This window comes from Fusarium proliferatum, assembly GCF_900067095.1.
Source record: "Fusarium proliferatum ET1 genome assembly, contig: FPRO_scaffold001, whole genome shotgun sequence".
In the NCBI taxonomy this organism is placed as follows: domain Eukaryota; kingdom Fungi; phylum Ascomycota; class Sordariomycetes; order Hypocreales; family Nectriaceae; genus Fusarium; species Fusarium proliferatum.
The window spans coordinates 968,294-988,550 of record NW_022194790.1 but is presented as its reverse complement, the minus strand read 5'-3'; the positions used below and the strand labels follow the sequence as shown (position 1 = coordinate 988,550).

At 50.1% G+C, this 20,257-nt stretch overlaps 8 protein-coding genes and 1 non-coding gene across 9 annotated transcripts; 4 read left to right on the top strand and 5 right to left on the bottom strand.

Moving 5' to 3' along the window:
- Positions 1 to 1,383: 1,383 nt before the first annotated feature.
- FPRO_01764 (uncharacterized protein) lies at positions 1,384 to 6,590 on the top strand (the record flags this gene model as incomplete). The annotated part of the gene is made up of 3 exons (XM_031227850.1): positions 1,384 to 3,568; positions 3,624 to 5,043; positions 5,096 to 6,590. The coding sequence occupies 3 exons, from the start codon at positions 1,384 to 1,386 to the stop codon at positions 6,588 to 6,590; spliced, it is 5,100 nt and encodes a 1,699-aa protein (XP_031074709.1).
- Positions 6,591 to 7,411: 821 nt separating this feature from the next.
- FPRO_01765 (putative protein FR, involved in hyphal branching) lies at positions 7,412 to 9,552 on the top strand (the record flags this gene model as incomplete). Its single annotated transcript, XM_031227839.1, has 2 exons — positions 7,412 to 7,726; positions 7,789 to 9,552. The coding sequence occupies 2 exons, from the start codon at positions 7,412 to 7,414 to the stop codon at positions 9,550 to 9,552; spliced, it is 2,079 nt and encodes a 692-aa protein (XP_031074708.1).
- A 296-nt stretch (positions 9,553 to 9,848) lies between these two features.
- Positions 9,849 to 10,091, bottom strand: FPRO_01766 (uncharacterized protein; the record flags this gene model as incomplete). Its single annotated transcript, XM_031227828.1, has 1 exon — positions 9,849 to 10,091. The coding sequence occupies one exon, from the start codon at positions 10,089 to 10,091 to the stop codon at positions 9,849 to 9,851; it is 243 nt and encodes an 80-aa protein (XP_031074707.1).
- Positions 10,092 to 10,690: 599 nt separating this feature from the next.
- FPRO_01767 (uncharacterized protein) lies at positions 10,691 to 12,982 on the bottom strand (the record flags this gene model as incomplete). Its single annotated transcript, XM_031227817.1, has 1 exon — positions 10,691 to 12,982. The coding sequence occupies one exon, from the start codon at positions 12,980 to 12,982 to the stop codon at positions 10,691 to 10,693; it is 2,292 nt and encodes a 763-aa protein (XP_031074706.1).
- Positions 12,983 to 15,464: 2,482 nt separating this feature from the next.
- FPRO_01768 (uncharacterized protein) lies at positions 15,465 to 15,755 on the bottom strand (the record flags this gene model as incomplete). Its single annotated transcript, XM_031227805.1, has 1 exon — positions 15,465 to 15,755. One exon carries the CDS (start codon positions 15,753 to 15,755, stop codon positions 15,465 to 15,467), a length of 291 nt encoding a protein of 96 aa, XP_031074705.1.
- Positions 15,756 to 16,178: 423 nt separating this feature from the next.
- Positions 16,179 to 17,202, bottom strand: FPRO_01769 (uncharacterized protein; the record flags this gene model as incomplete). The annotated part of the gene is made up of 2 exons (XM_031227794.1): positions 16,179 to 16,996; positions 17,046 to 17,202. 2 exons carry the CDS (start codon positions 17,200 to 17,202, stop codon positions 16,179 to 16,181), a joined length of 975 nt encoding a protein of 324 aa, XP_031074704.1.
- Positions 17,203 to 17,355: 153 nt separating this feature from the next.
- Positions 17,356 to 17,696, bottom strand: FPRO_01770 (uncharacterized protein; the record flags this gene model as incomplete). Its single annotated transcript, XM_031227783.1, has 3 exons — positions 17,356 to 17,401; positions 17,454 to 17,508; positions 17,558 to 17,696. The coding sequence occupies 3 exons, from the start codon at positions 17,694 to 17,696 to the stop codon at positions 17,356 to 17,358; spliced, it is 240 nt and encodes a 79-aa protein (XP_031074703.1).
- Positions 17,697 to 18,068: 372 nt separating this feature from the next.
- On the top strand, positions 18,069 to 19,375 carry FPRO_01771 (putative histone acetyltransferase; the record flags this gene model as incomplete). Its single annotated transcript, XM_031227772.1, has 3 exons — positions 18,069 to 18,081; positions 18,143 to 18,267; positions 18,323 to 19,375. The coding sequence occupies 3 exons, from the start codon at positions 18,069 to 18,071 to the stop codon at positions 19,373 to 19,375; spliced, it is 1,191 nt and encodes a 396-aa protein (XP_031074702.1).
- Positions 19,376 to 20,036: 661 nt separating this feature from the next.
- Positions 20,037 to 20,143, top strand: tRNA. The gene is made up of 2 exons: positions 20,037 to 20,072; positions 20,108 to 20,143. It is a non-coding gene; the product is annotated as a tRNA-Pro (tRNA).
- The last annotated feature ends 114 nt before the right edge of the window (positions 20,144 to 20,257 follow it).

The window sequence follows — 20,257 nt, the reverse complement described above, 5'->3', positions numbered from 1 at the left end:
GGTAACGACATGCAGTAACTGCCGTGAGACTTTGATCGAGGGAGGCTGGGCAACGTGTATCCGTAAGCCCAAGGCTTTGTGTAGCCTCCCAGCGGCCGATATTGAGTTTACGACATTAATTGCCAAGCAACTAGATTGGTCGTTGTCTAACAATTATAGATTGGATCCAGATCGAAGGTTTCAAGCGTATTTCCTCAGTTATGACTACCTGCTCCGTATCCGTACTCAGTACTATGTTGATTCTGAGAACTTCTCTTACCATTTTCTCCCAGTTTAGTTGAGGATGAGACAAAGTTTATTCGGCCCATCCCGCCCCCTAGGTTCCGCGCGCCAACGGCCTGAAGTACATATCAATATTCGGGAGCAGCCGTTTTAGCTGTATGACTTCATCAACTTGACAAGTGAAGTCAATTGAAGAAAGAGTGTTTTATTTTGGCTTTATTAGCCACCACCAAACGTGCAACCGTCAACAATATCAATTGCCCTCGGAAGCCCAATTATCCCGTTCTCACATTCTTAATGGCTATCTTGTCCGGGCCCGTCCCGTGTCTCCGATGCCAGCCACCCGCTTTTTTGGGTCTTCGGAAGAGCTCCAAGGGTGAGACACGGTGACACCCCGCCCCCAGCCATCCCCAGCCTTGACCTGACGAGGAAGACGAGATATATCAAGTTTTGGATCCTTGCTAGTAGCTTCAGCTCCCCATTTATGGATTTTTCTGATGTGACTATGCTCGGCGCAAAGTGTGTTCTGGGGAGATATCAACGCCCAAACTTACCTCAACAAGACCAACGATCACATTCGAGGCTGGGAAATATGATGAGCATGGGGAAGCTTCCAGGTAATAGACAGCTCTTGGATGGATTTAGATAGCTCCAGGGACGTGTAATCCCTGCACCGCCGCGGCATCTTGGGCTCCAAGGTAGAGAGCAGAACAGGGCAGTTCCCGGCTCTGCTATCGTCCGTATCGACCCAGGAAAGCCTTGAATTCTCATCTCTCTTTCCTCCTCAGCCATCTTAACTTTTCCTCTTGGTCCCTGCAGACTGCAGGAAAATTCTTTTTTTGCTTTCCCTCAGCTAAACAACACCAATTCTGCAAAGCATTGTCTAGTCCGGCAGCTCGCATGAGCCCTAGACTAGACTCAGCGCCCCGCTACAGCTCCATTTACGCGGGCCTTCCACTGAATTGCTAGCGCCTGAACAGCCCAAAAATCAAAGCTTCGCTACGTTCGCTTCAGCCTCTCATCCTTTACCCGCCTCCCGCTCCAACGTACAGTAACGCGCGATTCAACGCCTGACATCCATCTTTTCCGTCTCTTTTTTTTTTTTCGCCTCTAACGCGCTTGTCCAATCACACCGCCCCGAGGATCAACTGTCAGCCTCAGATGTCGACGCCATACTGGGGCCAGTTACCTGGGCCCAAGGTCGCCCAGACTGGCCATGCGGGCCATACCCGCCGCATGTCTGAGTCGGACGACTATGCCTATAATGCTGACCGTAGATCTTCGCTCGACGCTGCCCCAGTTCGCAGATCGAATCGTGGTTCTTTACAAACTCAGGTCACCGAGGCTCCTACTGAATCTACCTTTAGTCCCTATGATTCTCCAACCACTTCTAATTTCGCTCCCCAAGGTCTAGCTCCAAGACCATCTTCTTACAGACGAGACGTACCTGCTGCTGAGGCTTCTAGACCACCCCAACAGAGCCGACAGCAAGAAGAGTACGACAACGACGAGCCATTGTCGCCTCCTCCGCCTGCTCCAGAAGTTCCTCGCGGTCCTCCTGTGAGCTATCGCCATCCTTACGGTAACGGCGGTCTTCCTTACACCTACACCGCCTCAGACACAGCCGCACCTCGCGATCCTAACCCACAAGGCGGCGATATGGAAGACGATCAATACCAAAGGTCCTCTGAAAGGACTGGTGGTCAGAGACCTGACCAAGGCCAAGAAGATTTCTCAAGACGAGGCTCAGGCGCCAGCGCATTCGATCCATTGTCGAGGAGACAAACAACAGGCGGGTCCTCAGACCGTCGCAAAGCGTTCGCAAACGACCGATCACCCCTCCAAAGGCTTGAGCTGACGCTCGACAGCATGACCAAGGAGGAAAAACGCGCACGAGTTGAAGCCGCTGAACGACGCGCAAGAGAACGACAGGCATTGAAAGCTGGAAAGCAGCCTGCAGGCCAGCAAGTGCGGTCTCATGAACGGAAACCCTCCATCACCCATGGTGAGAGACGTCCGTCGGGCAATACAGCTTTCTTTTCAGGTGCGCAACCTTCAGCGCAAAGAGATGTGTCCCGAGACGTTTCTCGGGATGTGTCACGAGAATACCCCAGAGATACCCAGAGAGACGCATCTCGCGATGTCCCACAAGACACCTACCGAGATATCCCACAGAATGCGCAAAACGATGCGCCAACAGATGTTTATCAAGAATTGCCCCCACAAGTTACGGTGAAGAGAGGAGGCTCACATCGTCGCCGCGTGTCAGTAGCGCATCCCCAAGAAGCAGAGAAGTACTACGCCTCAGGCGCAATGATGGAACCGGACGATATGGAGCCTATGCCTCGGCGCATGGACCCTCAATCTGCCATTCCCAGACATGTTGAGCCGACTTCTGGCATCCCTCAGCGCAACTTGAGCTTCCGTGAGAGAGCAGCTCGAGATAACGTACAGCTTCCTGAACAGACCATGGCGAGGGAACCTACTCAGCCAGCACCTCAGACTGGGGGGTTCTCCTTGACGAGAAGTGGCAGCAACAAGCTCAAGAAGCCTCCGCCAGTCGACTATCAGTATGCTCCTCGCCGTGTGGTATCAGAGAGGCGTCCTGCACCTATGGTTTCGGCGATGAAACCCCAGCAACAACAGTTTGATGACGATGACTACTACTATGATGATCAAGATGACCTACTTCCTCCTCGACAGAATACCCAACAAAACACTCAACAAAACACTCGGCAGATTACCCAAGAACTTAATGATCGCTTTACCCGCGATAAAGAGCTACCCCCGGACCCTCCACTAACAGACGATGCACGAAGACCATCAGTCGACTTTGTTCCTGGGCGTCAACAAATACCTATGCCTGGTGATAACCAGGGTATCAGGAGGCGTGTTACTGAGCCTGTCCCTCGGGTTCAGTACGCTGACGAGGATGAATTCATTCCTCCTCCTCCTACTCGTGGTAAATCCATTGGCACTAGACTCCTTGGTAGGAAGGAAGTTGATGATGGATCTCGTGCTCAGAACCAGGCCGCTGTTCGTAGGAAGGCTGAGAGAGCAGATAGCTTTTCTTCTGCTAGTTCTGACTCTCATCACATCTCGAACATGGTCTTCAAGCGTCCGGAGGATATGGTCCCCGGTGATGGCCTGTATCAGCCACCCCAATGGCTTGATGAGTGGAAGAAGGGAACCGTTGGTAGCTTGTCCGGAAACTTCTTGGATCTCCAGGATAGCCACTTTCCAGAGCCAGACACACACCAGGCTTGGTGGGAGCAAGATAAGAGCAAGGGCTACGCGGCACGACCACGAAAGGCTGAGGCCTTTGATGGCGAATACAACGAGCAGTGTAAGTGTGGTGCTATTTTATCGTCGATCCGAAATCAACTGACACAACCCTTTAGCCCCTACTCGCTTTAAGCCTGCACTCTTCATGAAGTGTGGCCCGCTGTTGAGATACTGCGGGATCAAGCGCGAGAAGGTCCCCAGCAGAACAGATAGAACTGGTGCTCTGGTGGAACGAGAGATGTGGCGTGGCAGCATCATGATTGTCACTCAAGATTCTGACTCTTCATATGATATTGCACCCACACTTCGCCTTTTCGTCCAAGGCCTTGAGCTGCTACCTCCCCCTCCTCATCGCGTCAAGGGTGACTTGTCGCCCGAGTACGTTGATCCTATCGCGGGGCACCCCAAGGTGGGCCGTAGAGGAGAAACCCTTTACGTGCGCCCTGTGGATCATATAGATGAGGCCAAGGATCTCTCGCGTGACGAGACTGATGCTGGACTGTTCGAGCAGACTCGCAGCGCTCCTCATCAATCAGGCCCTGACGGCCCAACTGATCTGCCTGGATCTTTCGCCAGCCGTCGAAAGCGTATTGGCATCGATGGTGAGAAGGTCCAGAAGTACAAAGATGTGAGAGGCTCCAGGCTTCACACTGAGCGCGGATGCACTTTCTGGCGCTTCAACATCGAAGTGGAGCTCCGTGAGAAGCAGCAGCGCATTGCGTATCGCATCAACCGCGGACCGGCCACAGGTTTCTGGGTCCCTGCTCAAGGCGACACTATGAACATGATGTTCCACAGCTGCAACGGTTTCAGCATGAGCGTCAAGCCTGATGAGCTTAGTGGCCCTGATCCCATGTGGCGCGATGTGTTGAACAACCACCAAACACGACCTTTCCATCTCATGATTGGTGGCGGTGACCAGATCTACAACGATTGTGTGTCGGAAGAATGCAGCCTTTTCAAGGAGTGGCTTCGGATGCGCAACCCTGTCCATAAGCACACTGCTGCTCTGACTCCTGAGATGCAAGATGAGCTGGAGACCTTTTACCTAGAGAGGTACTGCATGTGGTTCTCACAAGGTCTGTTTGGCCTTGCTAACTCCCAGATTCCCATGGTCAATATGTGGGATGATCACGACATCTTTGACGGATATGGATCGTATCCTCATCACGACATGAAGTCGCCTGTTTTCAGTGGCCTGGGTGCAATTGCGTACAAGTACTATATGCTGTTCCAGCACCAGTCCATTGCCACTGAGACAGAGACTACCGAGTCAAGCTGGATTCTTGGCTCAGAGCCTGGTCCATACATCGGCGAAGTTGGCCGCAGTCTGTTCATGTCTGTTGGTTCCAGAGTTGGACTTCTTGCAGTCGACTGCCGTACTGAGAGGACAGAGCATGATGTTGTTTCTGACAAGACATGGGAGAAGATTATGAACCGACTGTACGCCGAGGTCCGCCGTGGACAGGTCGAACATCTTCTGGTGCTCCTGGGTATTCCTATTGCGTACCCCAGATTGGTCTGGTTGGAGAATATGTGAGTGACTTGCCGAGTGATTACCAAAAACTCAATACTGACGTGATAATAGCTTGACATCCAGACTGATGGATCCTGTCAAGGCACTTGGCAGGACCGGTGTCTTTGGCAAGGCTCTCAACAATATTGATGGCGGTGTTGAAGTCTTGGATGATCTGAACGATCACTGGACTGCCAAGAATCACAAACAGGAGCGAGCCGTCGTGGTTGAAGACTTGCAGGATCTGGCTATTGACAAGTCTTTGCGAGTCACTATCCTCAGCGGTGACGTCCATCTTGCGGCTGTTGGACAGTTCTACTCCAACCCCAAGTTGGGACTTGCCAAACACAAGGACCCGCGATACATGCCCAACATCATCTCATCAGCCATTGCCAACACACCACCTCCTGATCTGATGGCTGATGTGCTGAACAAGAGAAACAAGGTGCACCACTTCGACAAGCAGACTGACGAGGACATGATCCCCCTCTTCCAGCAAGGAGTTGATGGCAAGCCGCGAAACAACAAGCATCTTCTTCCGCACCGAAATTGGTGTGCGATTCGCGAGTGGCAGCCTGGAACCACACCTCCACCAACACCTCCTGGATCTTCTGATGGAAGAAGCCCAAGCCCTCCCCCTAAGCCTCAAGGCGGTGGCCTTCTCCGAAGATTGTCCCTCTCTAGAAGCAAGTCGACATCTTCGGACAATCGCCCTGACCTAAGCAGAGACACCGTTCGTGGCCCTCGACCTCCTGTCACCAGAGGCGGAGGTGGCGGTCTATTCCGCAGCCTGTCGCGACGAAATTCGGCAGATGGGGGCCGACCTCCCCCAGCCAAGCTTCAGCGATCCATGTCTGTTGACCAGGCTCCCGATGCCAAGAAGGCCGGATTCTTCAGCTTCATTCGACGACCTAGTCAGCGTCGTGCTGCTGATGACGGTGGCATCAACGGTACCTGGGGAGACGAAGACGAATATGATGATGAGGAGTACTGGGATGAGCCCCAGTCTCCTCGACGAGGAGGCGCTCGTCCTTCGGGTATTCGAGGTGGAGCTGCCTACGACGAATATACTGAGGGTGACGACTCCTACTTTATGTCCCAGCCTCGTAGATCTCAAACCGTGGGATCGCGAGCCATGTCACACTCGCGCGAGGCTGTGGGCTACATTCCTCCTGCGCCTCGTCCTGGAAACTTTTACAGGACACCTACAGGTCTTTCAACCAAGCAGAAGAAGCAGGCAGACAAGTATGCCGTTGATCTAGAGGGTGGACTCGACATCACCCTGAACGTCGAGATCAATCCCAAGGACCCCACGGGCATCACCAAGCCTTACAGGCTGCTCGTACCGAAGCTGTTCTATGACTACGACGCTGATAATGAGGCACAGAACGTGCCAGAACCGGAGTCGGGCGCAGCTCATGCTGCAGGTGCTGAGCCTGCGGAGCCGAGTGGGTTTAAGAGACTGCTCAGCTTCCGCAGCAAGAAGCCCAAGAACCGAGCTCCTCCGGAGGATGACGATTATAGTGAAGACGACGATGACGACATTGATGTTTACCGCGTGAGATAGGTCTGATATGGACTATCTGTGTGTTTAATATTTCAGCATATGGTTCTGTATCTTGACATAGCCTCTTTATATGCTCTCGGCATTCGGACGGAGTTTTTTTTTTTTGGGATATGTGTTACTATGGGAAAATTAGCAGTGTAGATACAGCCATCTAAAAGGCGTGTATATTTTGATTCATGCTATAAATGAAAAACGAGCGTTGATCCATTTCTAATCCTCTCTTCCTCTTGTTACCTGATGTTTTTATTGAATCCATCAACCGATAGTCCGGGCCGACTTGAGTCTTGCCCCTGAGACAGTTCGAGGGACACTTGCAGTTCGTCAGCCGCTAAAACCCCTGAATAGCGGGGATCCGAGCGCTAAGCAAGCCCCAACCAGGCCCCGGAATTTCCTCATGCAGACCGGAAGAAAGAAAGTTGGCGAATCATGTCGAGGCACGCATGAGGAAGGTCGAGCTACGTGCTAACGTATTTGTCCTTATGAGGAGACCAACTTCAACACGCCATCTTTCTTTCAAGACTCTTGAACTATTCACTCCTTTCACAATTTATACGACGTTGGACACGAAAAGACGGCGAATTGCTGCGACACGGCCCCGAAATTAGAAAGAGCACGAAAACGAGACGATAAATTGTTTGACTGAAACATTGACATTCGTATCAAGGGGCCTCCTTGTTCCCTGAAACGTCGATCAACAAAGGCTACTCCGTACTTCGACGACGAATACCGCATTGTGAACGAACCACGATACGACGACACTTTTTGCGTGGAGAGCCTAACTGCGAGGCTTTGGATCGTGGGAGCAAGGGCATGGCGCCATCATGTCGCGCCAATACCAGTATCACACCAACTCCAAGGTTCCGAGGAACATCCAGTCAATAGGCCATGTTCTATCGGTCAACGCACAGCAGACGGCGCATCAGCTGAGGCTGTGGGCTCTTGGGCCGGGAAAGCGTCTAGCTGCGTCGATGGGTGAACGAATTGCGCGGAGATTACGGCGGAATCTTACTTCAAGACGGTTGTTGAGCTTTCCACATCTGGTGGTATTGTTTTGGATGGTAGTGTTGTTGTATGGCGAGCGATGGGTGTTTAACAGCAAGGTTGCGAACTGCGATTGGGATCATTGGGAGAGATGGGTATGTTTGGCTTCTCTCAGTGCAGCATGTGACTTGGAAGAGACATGACTGACGATGTGTAGCCGAAAGATGCGAAACCTCACCACCTCGTCTTCGTCGCCGACCCCCAAATAATCGATCCTCATTCCTACCCAGGTCGTCCCTGGCCTATCAATCCTCTCACAGTCCTCATTACCGACAACTACCTACGACGAGGCTACCGAGCCATGCAGCGACGATTACATCCCGACAGTCTGTTCTTTCTCGGCGATCTTTTCGACGGTGGCCGGGAGTGGAAGACCCGCGAGGGCAAGTTCGTCGATCCGAAATGGGGACGTGGCCGTTCAAAGGAGGAGAAGAAGTTGGTTCAAACGTGGCACGACAAGTACGGCGAGGATTTCTGGTTACACGAGTATGAGAGATTCGGGGATATCTTCTTCGAGCACTTCAATGACGGTGGAGAAGCACCCGGGGCTTGGCAGCGCGGGCGGAAGCTGGTGACGAGTTTACCGGGAAACCATGACTTGGGTTTTGGTGCGCAAGTCCAGGTTTCAGTGCGGGATCGATTCAGTGCATTCTTTGGGGATGTGAATCGTGTTGATGTCGTTGGAAACCATACGATTGTGTCTGTTGACTCGGTCTCTCTGAGCGCGGATACTTCAGAGTGGAAGAACCAGCATGATTTGCAGCCTATCTATGGACCTGTGAATGAGTTTTTGGATGGTGTAAAGACACTGAAGAGAAAAGCAGCTGAGGAGGAGTTGCGCCATTATTACGATCTCCAAGGAGGCCTTCGATATCCTCACCACGTCGAGGAGCTGGAAAGGTCGAAACCAACATGGGGGAACAACCCTGAAGCAGAAAAGGCTGACGGACCCGACTTTCCTACGATTCTCCTGACTCACGTTCCGCTCTATCGAGCCCCTGGAACACCTTGCGGACCTCAGCGAGAACATTGGCCACCCGCCAAACCTCCCAAGGGGCAGAAAGAGCCAGTATTCCCTGATCATCGAAACGCTCTCAGCGTCGTTGGTGGATATCAATACCAGAACGTGCTCAACGAAGAGGACTCAGTCAAGCTGGTTGAAAAGGTGGGCAACATCAAGCATGTATTCTCAGGCGATGATCACGACTACTGCGAGGTTGTGCATTCTGATGCGAAGGAGAATGTTCGGGAAATTACCGTCAAGAGTATGAGCATGGCCATGGGTGTTCCTACCCCGGGTTTCCTCATGGCGAGCATGTACAACCCTGTTGATGCTCAAGGCAAGCCACTGCCTGGAGCACCAGAGCAGACGATCCAGACTCATCTGTGTCTTTTGCCGAACCAGATCCATACATATATGGAGTATATCGTCTTCATCGTCGCAACGCTTGTGCTTCTCGTCGTTCGCGCTGCACTTGTACCTGCGCTCTCACTCGCCCCTTTCGCTCTCGAGCCCGAGAAGTCATCGCCTTCAGCTGTCCTGCCTATGTATAAGGACAAGATGGACCCCCCTGAGGCATCGTCATACCGCAACACCACATCTTCAGGTACTTCAGCGCATCACCTACCCTCACGCCTATCAGCCGCAGCACCCCGTAATGGACGAAGCGCGTCCCCTGTTCAGACCTCAGGTCGATGGCAGGCTCGACGTGGAGGCCGTAGCGATAAGCGCTGGGGCTGGGGGTCTGCAGGCGGACCACGAATCCATCTCGACGATAATCTCTTTAGCACAAGCGTTCAGGATCAGCGTATCGGTGGTAAGAAGGCTCTTGGCGTTATCGTTCGAGAACTATGGACGACGACATGGCGTGTTGCTTGGATGACAGTCTCGTTTTTCGCATATCTTGCATGGAGAGGATAAACAAACGCGCATTGGGAGGAGTATCGGTTTTGGCCAGAACAGCTTCAAGCGCTCTGTATATAATAATTCACATTGGGTTAGGAGAACATATTGATGTTCTTGGAAAACAGGCTTTGCTTAATAGCCGATATAGCGCTCTCGCAGAGCTGTTTTGTATGTATAAACAAGACGATAAAAGTAATAGGAATGAACAGATATATTTCATCATACAAAACGGTCAACTAAGAACCATGAGCCGCTTTATCAAACCCAGACCCAACCCCATCATAGGCATAACTCGTAACCACTCCCTCCTCTCATCTCCTCCTCGAAATACCGATTCTCTCCTCCCGGACCCTCCTGACATCATCATCCCTCTCCCTCTCCTGCAGCGCCTGATGGACGCCCTCCATATCAGCCTGACTCTGCTGAGCAGCCGCCACAGCAGCAGCTCTTCGTGCTTGCTGTGCTGCGACGAGGGCTTCACGTGCACGACGGTCCTCGTAAGAAGCGACGTCCTCTGAAGTGATGTGTAGAGTTGTTGCAGGTCGTCTGAGCATTGTGATTTCTTTGTGGTTGGCGGTGGAAGAGTTGTTTCTGGCTTTGAGAAGCTATTGATGAACACAAAGGGCTTTGGTTGTTATGATGACTTGGTGAGGGTGACGTGGAAATAGAGGGAGACGTCTTTGTATATGTTCTTGTTTGGGAGACGGAAGGATAAGGATGTGGAAGAAATAGAAAAAGAATAGGGCACGTTTTTTGTTGCCTTTGTTTTGGCACTTTAGTTGATGAGATGCTTTTGCAAGGATCGCATGAGACGGTTGGCTGTGAGTCCGGGGAATTGATTGGCTACCACAGACACAGGCACTCACTCGTCGCTGTAATCTTACCCACTGTAAACACTAACTTTGACGATACAATCTTCACGCTATAACATCAAATGTCAAATGTCAACCATCAAACGTCAACTCTTTTACATCATCTATATAACGTGATACTTCGTATCGATATGTTGATCATCTATTATAAATGCTCTCAGCGCCTTCAATGCTTTGGTATATGGTAAACATGTCAAAATGAAATCTCATGCATGGGATGGATACATCAGCATCCCAGCCAAATGAACCGCGAATAACAAAGGAACGAACAAAAATCACCCTCACGGTGATACACTGAACCCAGATGCATACACATTTTCCGCCTCCCACTTCAGAAAATCAGGCAGGTCATGGTCTAGGTTGTAACCCATCGGTACCGTATCCGGAATATCGGCTTCGCCAGAGCCCATATGAACCACGAGAGGCATCATTGGGCTCGGTGGTAGGCTGTCTTCCGAGCTGTGTGACGAAGGGCGTTTCGGTCGTCCTTCGCCAACCCATCGTTTTAGCCCTGTGCTGTTATAGAACTTAGCTTTGTTGAGAGTCTGGCCGGGCCCCGGGGCGTTCCAGAACCCGGAGGGGAACTCTGCACCCACCGGGATCGGCAGGTCAACTTCAGTGTCGATGGTTGAAGGCGTCGACGAGAGAGTGCTGTGAGCCGAAGACCTCATTGAAGGCGTATGCTCTGACACAGAAACAGCCACGCGTTCTGGTTCTGGCTCAGGCACGTCTCCGGGTATCAGCACCCCGTATGTCTCAAAGCCAAACGTATCGAACCACGATGTGATTTCTTCCACCTGCTTTGTGTCCTCCTCGCTCGACGTGTCTTCGAGGAAATCCCCGGCTCCTCCCAAGATCGCCATCTGGAACGCTGTCCAGTCTAATGTGTCGTCCATGGTCTTGACTCCTTTGCCAACCTCGGCCTTGGCTAGGGTGATAGGTCCATGACGGAAAGATGGTTTTGTGAGAGTATAGGGTGTACTCTTGAGGTAGAAGAACTCATCGTTCTCTTCCATCTTCATATTGGTGATTTCGGTGGTCGGCAGGCTAGCCGGACGCTCAATGCTTGCCTCGTCTTTCGCTGTCGCCGCCCCAATGGCTTCGGGGATCGATGGTAGCTTTTGTGAAGTCTCTGCACCGAATCGTGCAGGATTCTTGACCGGCAATTGGGGTGAGATCTCTGGCGATGCGTCACTTTTATCTTTGTTACTCCCAACTGACTCATCATCATCCTCCCCTGAGGCCCGTTTCGAAACGTTTCGGGAAACAAGATCCAGATCAGGAGTCCGGTCTGTGGCAGGAGGCGTTACTACGACCGGAACTGCCGAATTCTCCACAGCCTGTCTCGCTCTAATTCGAGATGCTAATTCGTCAAGATGGAATGGCTCAATGTCTGTCTCGGAGTTATCTGATGCTGCACTGCGAACGGAGTCGATAGAATATCGTTCTCTAGTGGTAGCGCGCTCGTCGTCTAATTGTTGTGCAGCCTCTCGTTTCTTGCGCAGTGCTTCAATGCGATCCGGTGTTAGCATCTCATCAGCTTCGATGCGTCTGAAACGCTGCCCTGTGAGAATTTCTGTCACATTCTCCGACAAAGTCCATCTTGGCGTGCGGATCGCCGCTTTCGAAAATGGTGTCCCTACAAGACTATGCTTCTTTCTCTGAGGTTTCTTCACCACCGAAGTCCTTCTATCCGGTGATGATCTTTGAGATGAAGTAGAGGGTGAATCCTCCCTTCTCCATCTCGAATGTTTTTGAAAGCCCGTGGGCAGCGGCATGGATTTGGAGTGTTTGTGAGAGGTTGGAATTCCTGGTGGTGAGGGTGGTGAAGGTAAAACAGATAGTTGTGATGCACGTTGGGTTTCTCTAAGTGCAGATCCAAGAGCTTTGAATGCCTCATCAGTCTCACGAAATAGACGGTCAACGCTGTCTGATGACGAGCCAAGGCTTTGACCGTCGTACATGGGTTGGGCAGGCTGCCAGGTGGTTGGCCCGGCCTCGTAACCATCAACGCCATGGTCCGACAAAGAAAGAATCGACGCCTCTGGTGAGGTTCTTTCTAGGTGTGTACTATTGTCGTTTGCATGGACAGGGCCGAGAGGACCATTCCTAGACTGAGGGGGGCGCAGGTACCGAGATGATTGGGAGGAATGGGAGTGATGGTAGGAATGTGGGTGGGCTTGTCCGTGCTCACTTGGACAAAGAACAGGTGCAGGCCATCTGTTGGTGGGATCATTGCCTGTGAGAGCCTCAAGAGCAGCATTTCGCCCCTCACAGCGTGAAGAGCTGACAGATGGTGCTCGTAAACGTGGAGTTGGTAGAGGAGGAACTGCGTTCGCAATACGGTGTACGTCAGGTATTCTTTGAATAGTAACAGGCGTTGCACCTTTCCTTGGAACTGGAAGACGTGACTTGGCCTTGTTGGTCTTTCTTTGTGAAGACTTGGCGCAACAAGAACTCAAGTCCTCGCATGAATCAGTGAGATCTTCATGGCGATCGCGACCACGATCCCGATCTCTGATATTGTGTTGTGACCGTTGAGGAGTTATAAGTCGCCGTATCAAGCCAGGCATCTTGGCTTGCCCGACAAAGGCAGATGATGGAACGAAGAAAATTCAAAAACAAAACAAAACAAAAAACGGTTTCACATAGTCCTGAAGCAAAGGAAGAAGAAGAATGAAAGAAGTGCGTTGAAAAGAGAGTTTGTCGAGCAAATGCTGGCAAGTATATGCTCTAGATGAGTGGATGCGATCTCATTCAGTGTCGCCGGATTCGAGGCTGCTTTAGATGGGTCTAAAGTTCAACGGACCCGAATGCGGAAACCAGATGCGATTTGGCCTGCAAACAATTCAACTGCCCAGATGTCGCAGGATTCATCAGTAGATATATACCTCAGGACGCATACGGTGCGATGCAGTCAGGGAATGGACTCTTGGTGAACTCGTGCGGTCCTTCCTCTGTCTGTAAGCCTATCCTCAATCATGGTGTTGTGGAGCAACAATGGCCCCCAGATGCATGCAAGCAAAGTCATACCAATACAGGCAATCTGTATATGGTTGGTTTACTTCCATGCTGATTGGCTATTGGTTGATCGTGGCTGATGCTATTCGGGGCTGTTCTTTCAGGCCTGCAAGAAGCAGGAAACAAGATGTCTTGCTTCGAACGTCGAGACCCGGTCATCGTATCCAGTTTGTGCAACAACTCCCAACCACCCACTAATCTTCAGTGGTTCGTTCGAGTTCCGGATATCAAATAGCCGGACCCAAGGAAAGGGCCCGTACAACACATCAAAGTCGCTACCCGTCTGGATAAAGCATCTTGACGTCGGAGACAAGTTGAGAGCCCACTACGTCCTGTAACATCACAGCAGTGGGTATCAGGCGGAGCGGGATGATGCAGTAGTAGAAACGATCCTTCTGTCAGCCTACGTATGCACTGTAACCCCTGGAATTCGGTAGCCTGCAGTGCTAACCTGAAGAGAGAGCCCTGATGTCGGCGGTAACTCGAAATGCCTTAGGAGCTTGTATCGAGTCGAATGATTGTCTTGGCAATGGGCGGCTGATCTACCGGGCCTTGATGCTGATCTTAAGGTGGAGAACGGGAAAGGAAAGTTTCCCGCGTGCATTGACGGGCTACGGGCAAACGATTAGCGATGGGTACCTATCGCTAGTAGATCCGATACTTTATTGTGTCTTCATTCCAATTCCGAGCGGTGAACCATCGACGGCTGCTTGCATTGGGAGAGCCATGGCATCGTATCAGGATGATTTGACTGCGTCAAGACAGCGGTGAAGATTAATTGACAAGAGCTTGAGGTCACAATGAGAGAAGAATCGATAGACAGTCGAAGCGTGGCGCAGTTGAAGTGATGTTGTATTTGGTGGGTTCTTTTTCCGCGGGAGGAATCGATCCTGCCCGTGAAGGATGGATAATAACCTTGTTCGTTCCTGGCGCACCTGCCTTTCTCGGACACGGCAGTTAAAAATCGCTTTCTGAGCCTCAATGATGCAGAACATTTCATGGGGGCCAATAGAAAAAGCCCATTAAAACAAGAAATACTCTATATTTGGATCCTTGATGCACATGTAATATTTTTTTTTTCCTGGTCTTTTGTTACCAATTTTCGGAGTTGCCCAGCGCTGGAAGCATTAGAACACCATAGCCCCCAACAACACCAAGGTCAATCCTTGGGACAGTGTCCGTTTATATTCTTCAACGTACCTCAGCTGAGTCTAATTTAATATGATCCATGTTGCGGTATATTCGTTTCCGTCCTCTCAACCTCATGGTCAAGGCATATCCCAGGATGCTATTCCTCGCGGCTGACACGAGCTCTCCGGGGAGTCGGCCACCCACCGATAGGAACACAGTCAAGTAATTCTCTCATACTCGTGATGTTCCGAGCATATCAGACATTGATGCAAGTGAGCTTCGACCACATGAAACAGAACTGGGCCCATATTCTTGCCGGGATTTCCATGCAATTGTCAAGACTGCCATCACAAGAAGCTATAGGTCAGCCCTGAGGGAGCAAGAAAACACCAGACCTTTATGTAGGGTATCAAAATAAACTCAGTAAAAGATATCCTAAAAGTAGTAAAGGTATCCTAAATTTATGCCAATTTACCTAAGTCTTTTTGACATTTTGGATTAACGTCTTCAGCCATCACAAGAAGCTACAGGCTAGGATTCCAAATTGCTGGACCCCAATCTATTCTCATGGACTTCCTACGGATTGAGTTGTAACATCGGGAGCAATGTTGTAGAAATGATATTCATGCATTTAAAATAAACTAAATATAGGCCAAAGCCGTGCAATTTATTCAAACTCCTTTTTTGTATTCCATAACCATAATTCATTTACAGCATCAGGTCCCGACACCCCATAGCAATACACCGACCTGCAGTACTCCCATAAGATCTTGTAATTCATAAAAATGTCTCTCGTTTCTCATATATAGTTTTTGTGTTTCCGTATCGCATAATGTGCTTCTGGACGACTAAACCGAGCAATGGCTGAATGATGACCGGTTGTTTTCGTTCATGTGTTTATCTTCAAGGCAGCCGGTTGTATCGTTTAATCGTTCGTGGTGTAGCAATGCGCATGATCTTGGATACTTCATAGGTAGGCCTAGGTGCTCTCTTCTCATCAAGCAAAGGCTCAAAGTCATCATGCAGCTCAACATATGTAGGCTTCTTTCCAAATTTCGTCTTTGCCCATGACCTCAGAGGGCCAAAGAGGCAGTCATGACATGAAATCTTTCTGTTGTTCTTGGAGGAGGTGGTGGTGTTTGTGGTGCAGGGCTTGGAGGACATGATGATTTGGATATCTTTATACTGGCTCATGGTAAAGAAATAAAGCGTCGTTCTGCTCTGCAGGTCTGACGGGTGATGGATCGAAGATAATGATGGAGTGGAAATATGAAATGTGCTGAAGAAGCTGAACAAACGGAAATAGGTGGGATGAGGCCCCTTTTTCAGCACAGCATCGCTGGCGCAGAGTCTGCGATAGATGGAACGATGCCAGAGGAGGCTGGATCCATCATTCCGGCCACGATAGCTTCGACGTAGGGCATGTTCCAGATTGCTTCATGCTGCATTCCATTGGTGGATCAAGGGAGACGAGGGATTTCCAAAAAGGGTTCATCACCAACCAGTAACAAGACAGAACGGCTAGCAGTAGAAAAGGTATGTGAGACATGAGTGGTTGGGTGAGACAATTTCTTCACATTAACATCCCTCTGTGAAGAACTTTTCCAGTCAATATATCTAGTCTGCTTCGCCAGCCTCCTCTATCTCATCGTCCTCATCATCATACTCATCGTGCGAGATGAATGGAACGAACCGAAAGTCCAAAAAGCTTCGCTTGCCACCTTCAATATCCACCATGAATTGCAGACTCAGTACCCCCTGACCATCCCCTCGTAAACTAACCTTGGTGGCAATCCGCATTGCTTCTGTTGAATTCTTGATAAAGTCGAACTTGTACGCCTGAGACCATCGTTCCTGGATGTTGAAGGTTTCGAGAAGTTCTCTTCCACGGGCGAAGTCCACTCCTGAGCTTCCAAGATCCCCGACACCAGCGAGAGATAGAAATGGTGAGGTTTTAGTGGTTGCGATAGTTAGCTTCGTCGGTGCTGTCGGGGAAATCTCTGCCATAGAATCGAGTAGCGTCCGAGATTGCATAATGATTTTGAAGGACAGATCATTGCGGTCAAATGGAATATCATCAGGTATTTCCGGTAGATAGGTTGTCAATGACGCTGTTGTCTTAACTCCAGACTCCTCAATGGTGATCTTGAATGGATCCCCCTCTTGGCCATACTGCAGAGTACAAGTGCCAGAAATACCAAGAGTTTGGTTACTGAAAGCATCAGGCCGATAGTTCCGAAGATTGCTGCGATAAGGATCCTGGTCTGCTTTTTGAGCCCGTGTGGCCACGTCTACGGCTCCAAAAATCTGGAGTACTTCGAGAACAGAAGATAATGAAAGTTGAAAATTAGGAAGCTCGGGAGGATTGTCGCCATCCTGAGCAGGGAGATTGGCTGTATATGATGAGAAGAGAGCTTTATCGAGAAATGCAACTCCTGATGCTTGTCAGTTGTGGTCTATCCCAAGGAAAGCTGTCAAACTAACCTTGCATCACCCGTGCATGGTCAGCAGCGAAACGAACGCCATCCTCTGTAATTTGAACATGAACTCTGGGTGCAAAGTTGATGCATCTGAGGAGTTGATACAGTGGTCTGGTCGAAGTCGCAACTGCGCGAAAGATTGGCTGAGCGTCTGGTGCCATTTCGAGATTGGGAAATGTGGTAGATTGAGGATAATGGGTGGATAAAAAGTACGATAACTGGCAGAAAAGCAACAGGCGCCTGTAGTAGCGGCTTCTCTTGATTGCTCCAACTATTTTACACGAAACCGATCGAAATGAGGACTTTTGGGTATCTTAGACGTAGACTCCGACCGCACAGAACATATAGACCACTCCGAAACTGTGGAAAGTAAGTAATTGAGAAGATAAGGGACAGTCGATGGAGAACGTACGCAATGGCGATGGAGGCTGGAATGCCTAGTACGGGAACGTTGACGAGTGTGCGGTCTGAAACCAGTCAGTAGGCAGAAAGGCAGATGAGAGTCAAGACACTTACTCAGGGCAAAGACGCCGGTGAGAGAGAATCCGAGGAGGAGCAAGAAAAAGGCGACCCAGAACTGGCTTCCTTTGCTCACAGTAGGGAAGAAGGGACTGCCAGCAGCAGCTTGCCAGACCTCATGCAGCGAAGAATCCATAGGCTAAATTGGAAAGAGTGGACTGTGGTTTGAGAGGGTGAGCAGTGGGGTTTCGCGAGAAATTGATGTGTCGCGGTAGAATAGTTGAGGTGAATGCGTTGACTTGACAAACTGCTTTGTTAGGAGATGCTCTGGGGAAGCTTCATGAGCTTACGATGGCGCATCGTGTCCATAGACAAATAGGGTTTAGCGCTTATCTACCCCTGTCAGCTCCTGCCTCAAGCTGTAGGGTCCACATTGAATGACATAAGCAGTGCACGGACATTCTCGACGCGCCTCACTCCGCTGTCATGATACTCCATTCTATCATAACTCACTTGCTCCCTAATTAACTTCACAGTTGAAGAACCCGACAGGATTCCTGTTGCGATTATGTCAGAAGAAAGTAAGTCTTATCAGATATGCGACCACAACTACGATGGAATTTCTCACAATATCTCACTCAGACGGCAAGCGCAAAGCTGAGGAGGAGCCATCGTCTCCTACCCCATCAAAGCGCATCAAGCAAGATGACTCGGCTGAGCCTCCGGAGAAGAAACCGGAGATCAAGAGGATTCCTTTCCCTGAAAAGGTCGGTCTGCTAACAAACCTCATACACATACCCTGTACTCACATGATCATTACAGCCCGCCGTCATCGAAGAGCGCAATGGCGAAATCGAATTCCGAGTAGTCAACAACGACAACGAGCGCGAATCACTCATTATCTTAACCGGACTCAAGTGTATCTTTCAAAAACAACTTCCCAAAATGCCTAAGGATTATATTGCGCGACTAGTTTACGACCGAACACACTTATCGATTGCGATCGTCAAGAAGCCCCTTGAAGTTGTTGGAGGGATCACATATCGTCCTTTCAAGGGTCGCCGTTTCGCCGAGATTGTCTTCTGTGCCATTAGTTCTGACCAGCAAGTCAAGGGATACGGTGCCCATCTCATGTCGCACTTGAAGGATTATGTCAAGGCAACAAGCGACGTGATGCATTTCCTCACTTATGCCGACAACTACGCTATTGGTTACTTCAAAAAGCAGGGTTTCACTAAAGAAATCACCCTCGACAAAAAGGTCTGGATGGGATACATCAAGGATTATGAAGGCGGTACAATTATGCAGTGTTCGATGCTGCCGCGGATTCGATATCTCGAAATGGGTCGCATGCTCCTTAAGCAGAAAGAATGCGTCCAAGCCAAGATCCGCGCTTACTCCAAATCACACAATATCCATGCTCCGCCGAAGGAGTGGAAGAACGGAATCACCGAGATCAACCCTCTCGATATTCCGGCCATTCGAGCATCAGGATGGTCTCCTGATATGGACGAGCTAGCCCGCCAACCTCGCCATGGGCCCAACTACAACCAACTGCTCCACTTACTCAACGATCTACAGAACCACAACTCGGCCTGGCCATTCCTTGTGCCTGTTAACCGCGACGACGTGGCCGACTACTACGAAGTTATCAAGGAGCCTATGGATCTTAGTACGATGGAGAGCAAACTTGAGGCCGACCAGTACCTCACGCCTGAAGATTTCATCAAGGACGCCAAGCTTGTTTTCGACAACTGCAGGAAGTACAATAATGAGAGCACACCCTACGCGAAGTCGGCGAACAAGCTCGAAAAATACATGTGGCAGCAGATCAAGGCGATTCCTGAGTGGTCACATCTGGAGCCTGAGAGATAGAGCTCTCGTCCAGCTAGTAAACCAAAACAAAGGAATCGCATCCGCATCAAGCTTCGGACATCTTCGGGGCACACGACAGAGGAGTAGCTATTGGGGTGTGTTTTACAATTTATCTGGGTGGGTAAAGGATTAGTATTAGCGAGGAGTTTCCGGATTCTGGCCGCAGTGTAATGAATACCATGTTTTATGTTGCAGCCATCTTTGAAGGTTATAGTACATTTAGTCTCGCTAGCATTATCAATGAGCCGAGCTGATACACTTGATAGTCTGTAAGCCGGAGGAAACAGAATGCAGCGAACAGTCTCAGAGTATCCTGTCGACCTTGATTCAACAAATCGTAGACCAACGCCAGTTCGATAACATAATAAATCTTTGGGAATGTGAGGCACTGCATGACAGCTGTCAGCCAGGGTTGCTGGATTATCGTAGCCCATGTTGGTGCTACACAGGAATTACGGGGAGGCAGATTGTAGACTACGTAATGCCGAGTCAAATTACTATCACTCAATGAATCTTGCATCGCAATCTAATTATTTCATCTACTATCAACCAAGATCCGGTGTGTAGTTCAACGAATCTAGTATCCTGTGTCAATCAATCAATCGTTTATATTCCAAATTTTGGGACACCAGCACTAACAAATGACTAGGATCTAGTGTCCGGCCTGATGGTCTAGCGGTATGATTCTTGCTTCGGGAGTGACATCTCAGTTCTCACAAGAGTACTAAAGTTTGCGAGAGGTCCCGGGTTCAATCCCCGGTCAGGCCCTTCCTTTTGCGCGTCTCACTAACTGTGGGTGAGATCCTTTTTCTTTTTCCTAGGTTAGAATTCTACCTCGAATCCGAGCTCCTGAGATCCCTTAAGGCAGATGGTGACGAGTTG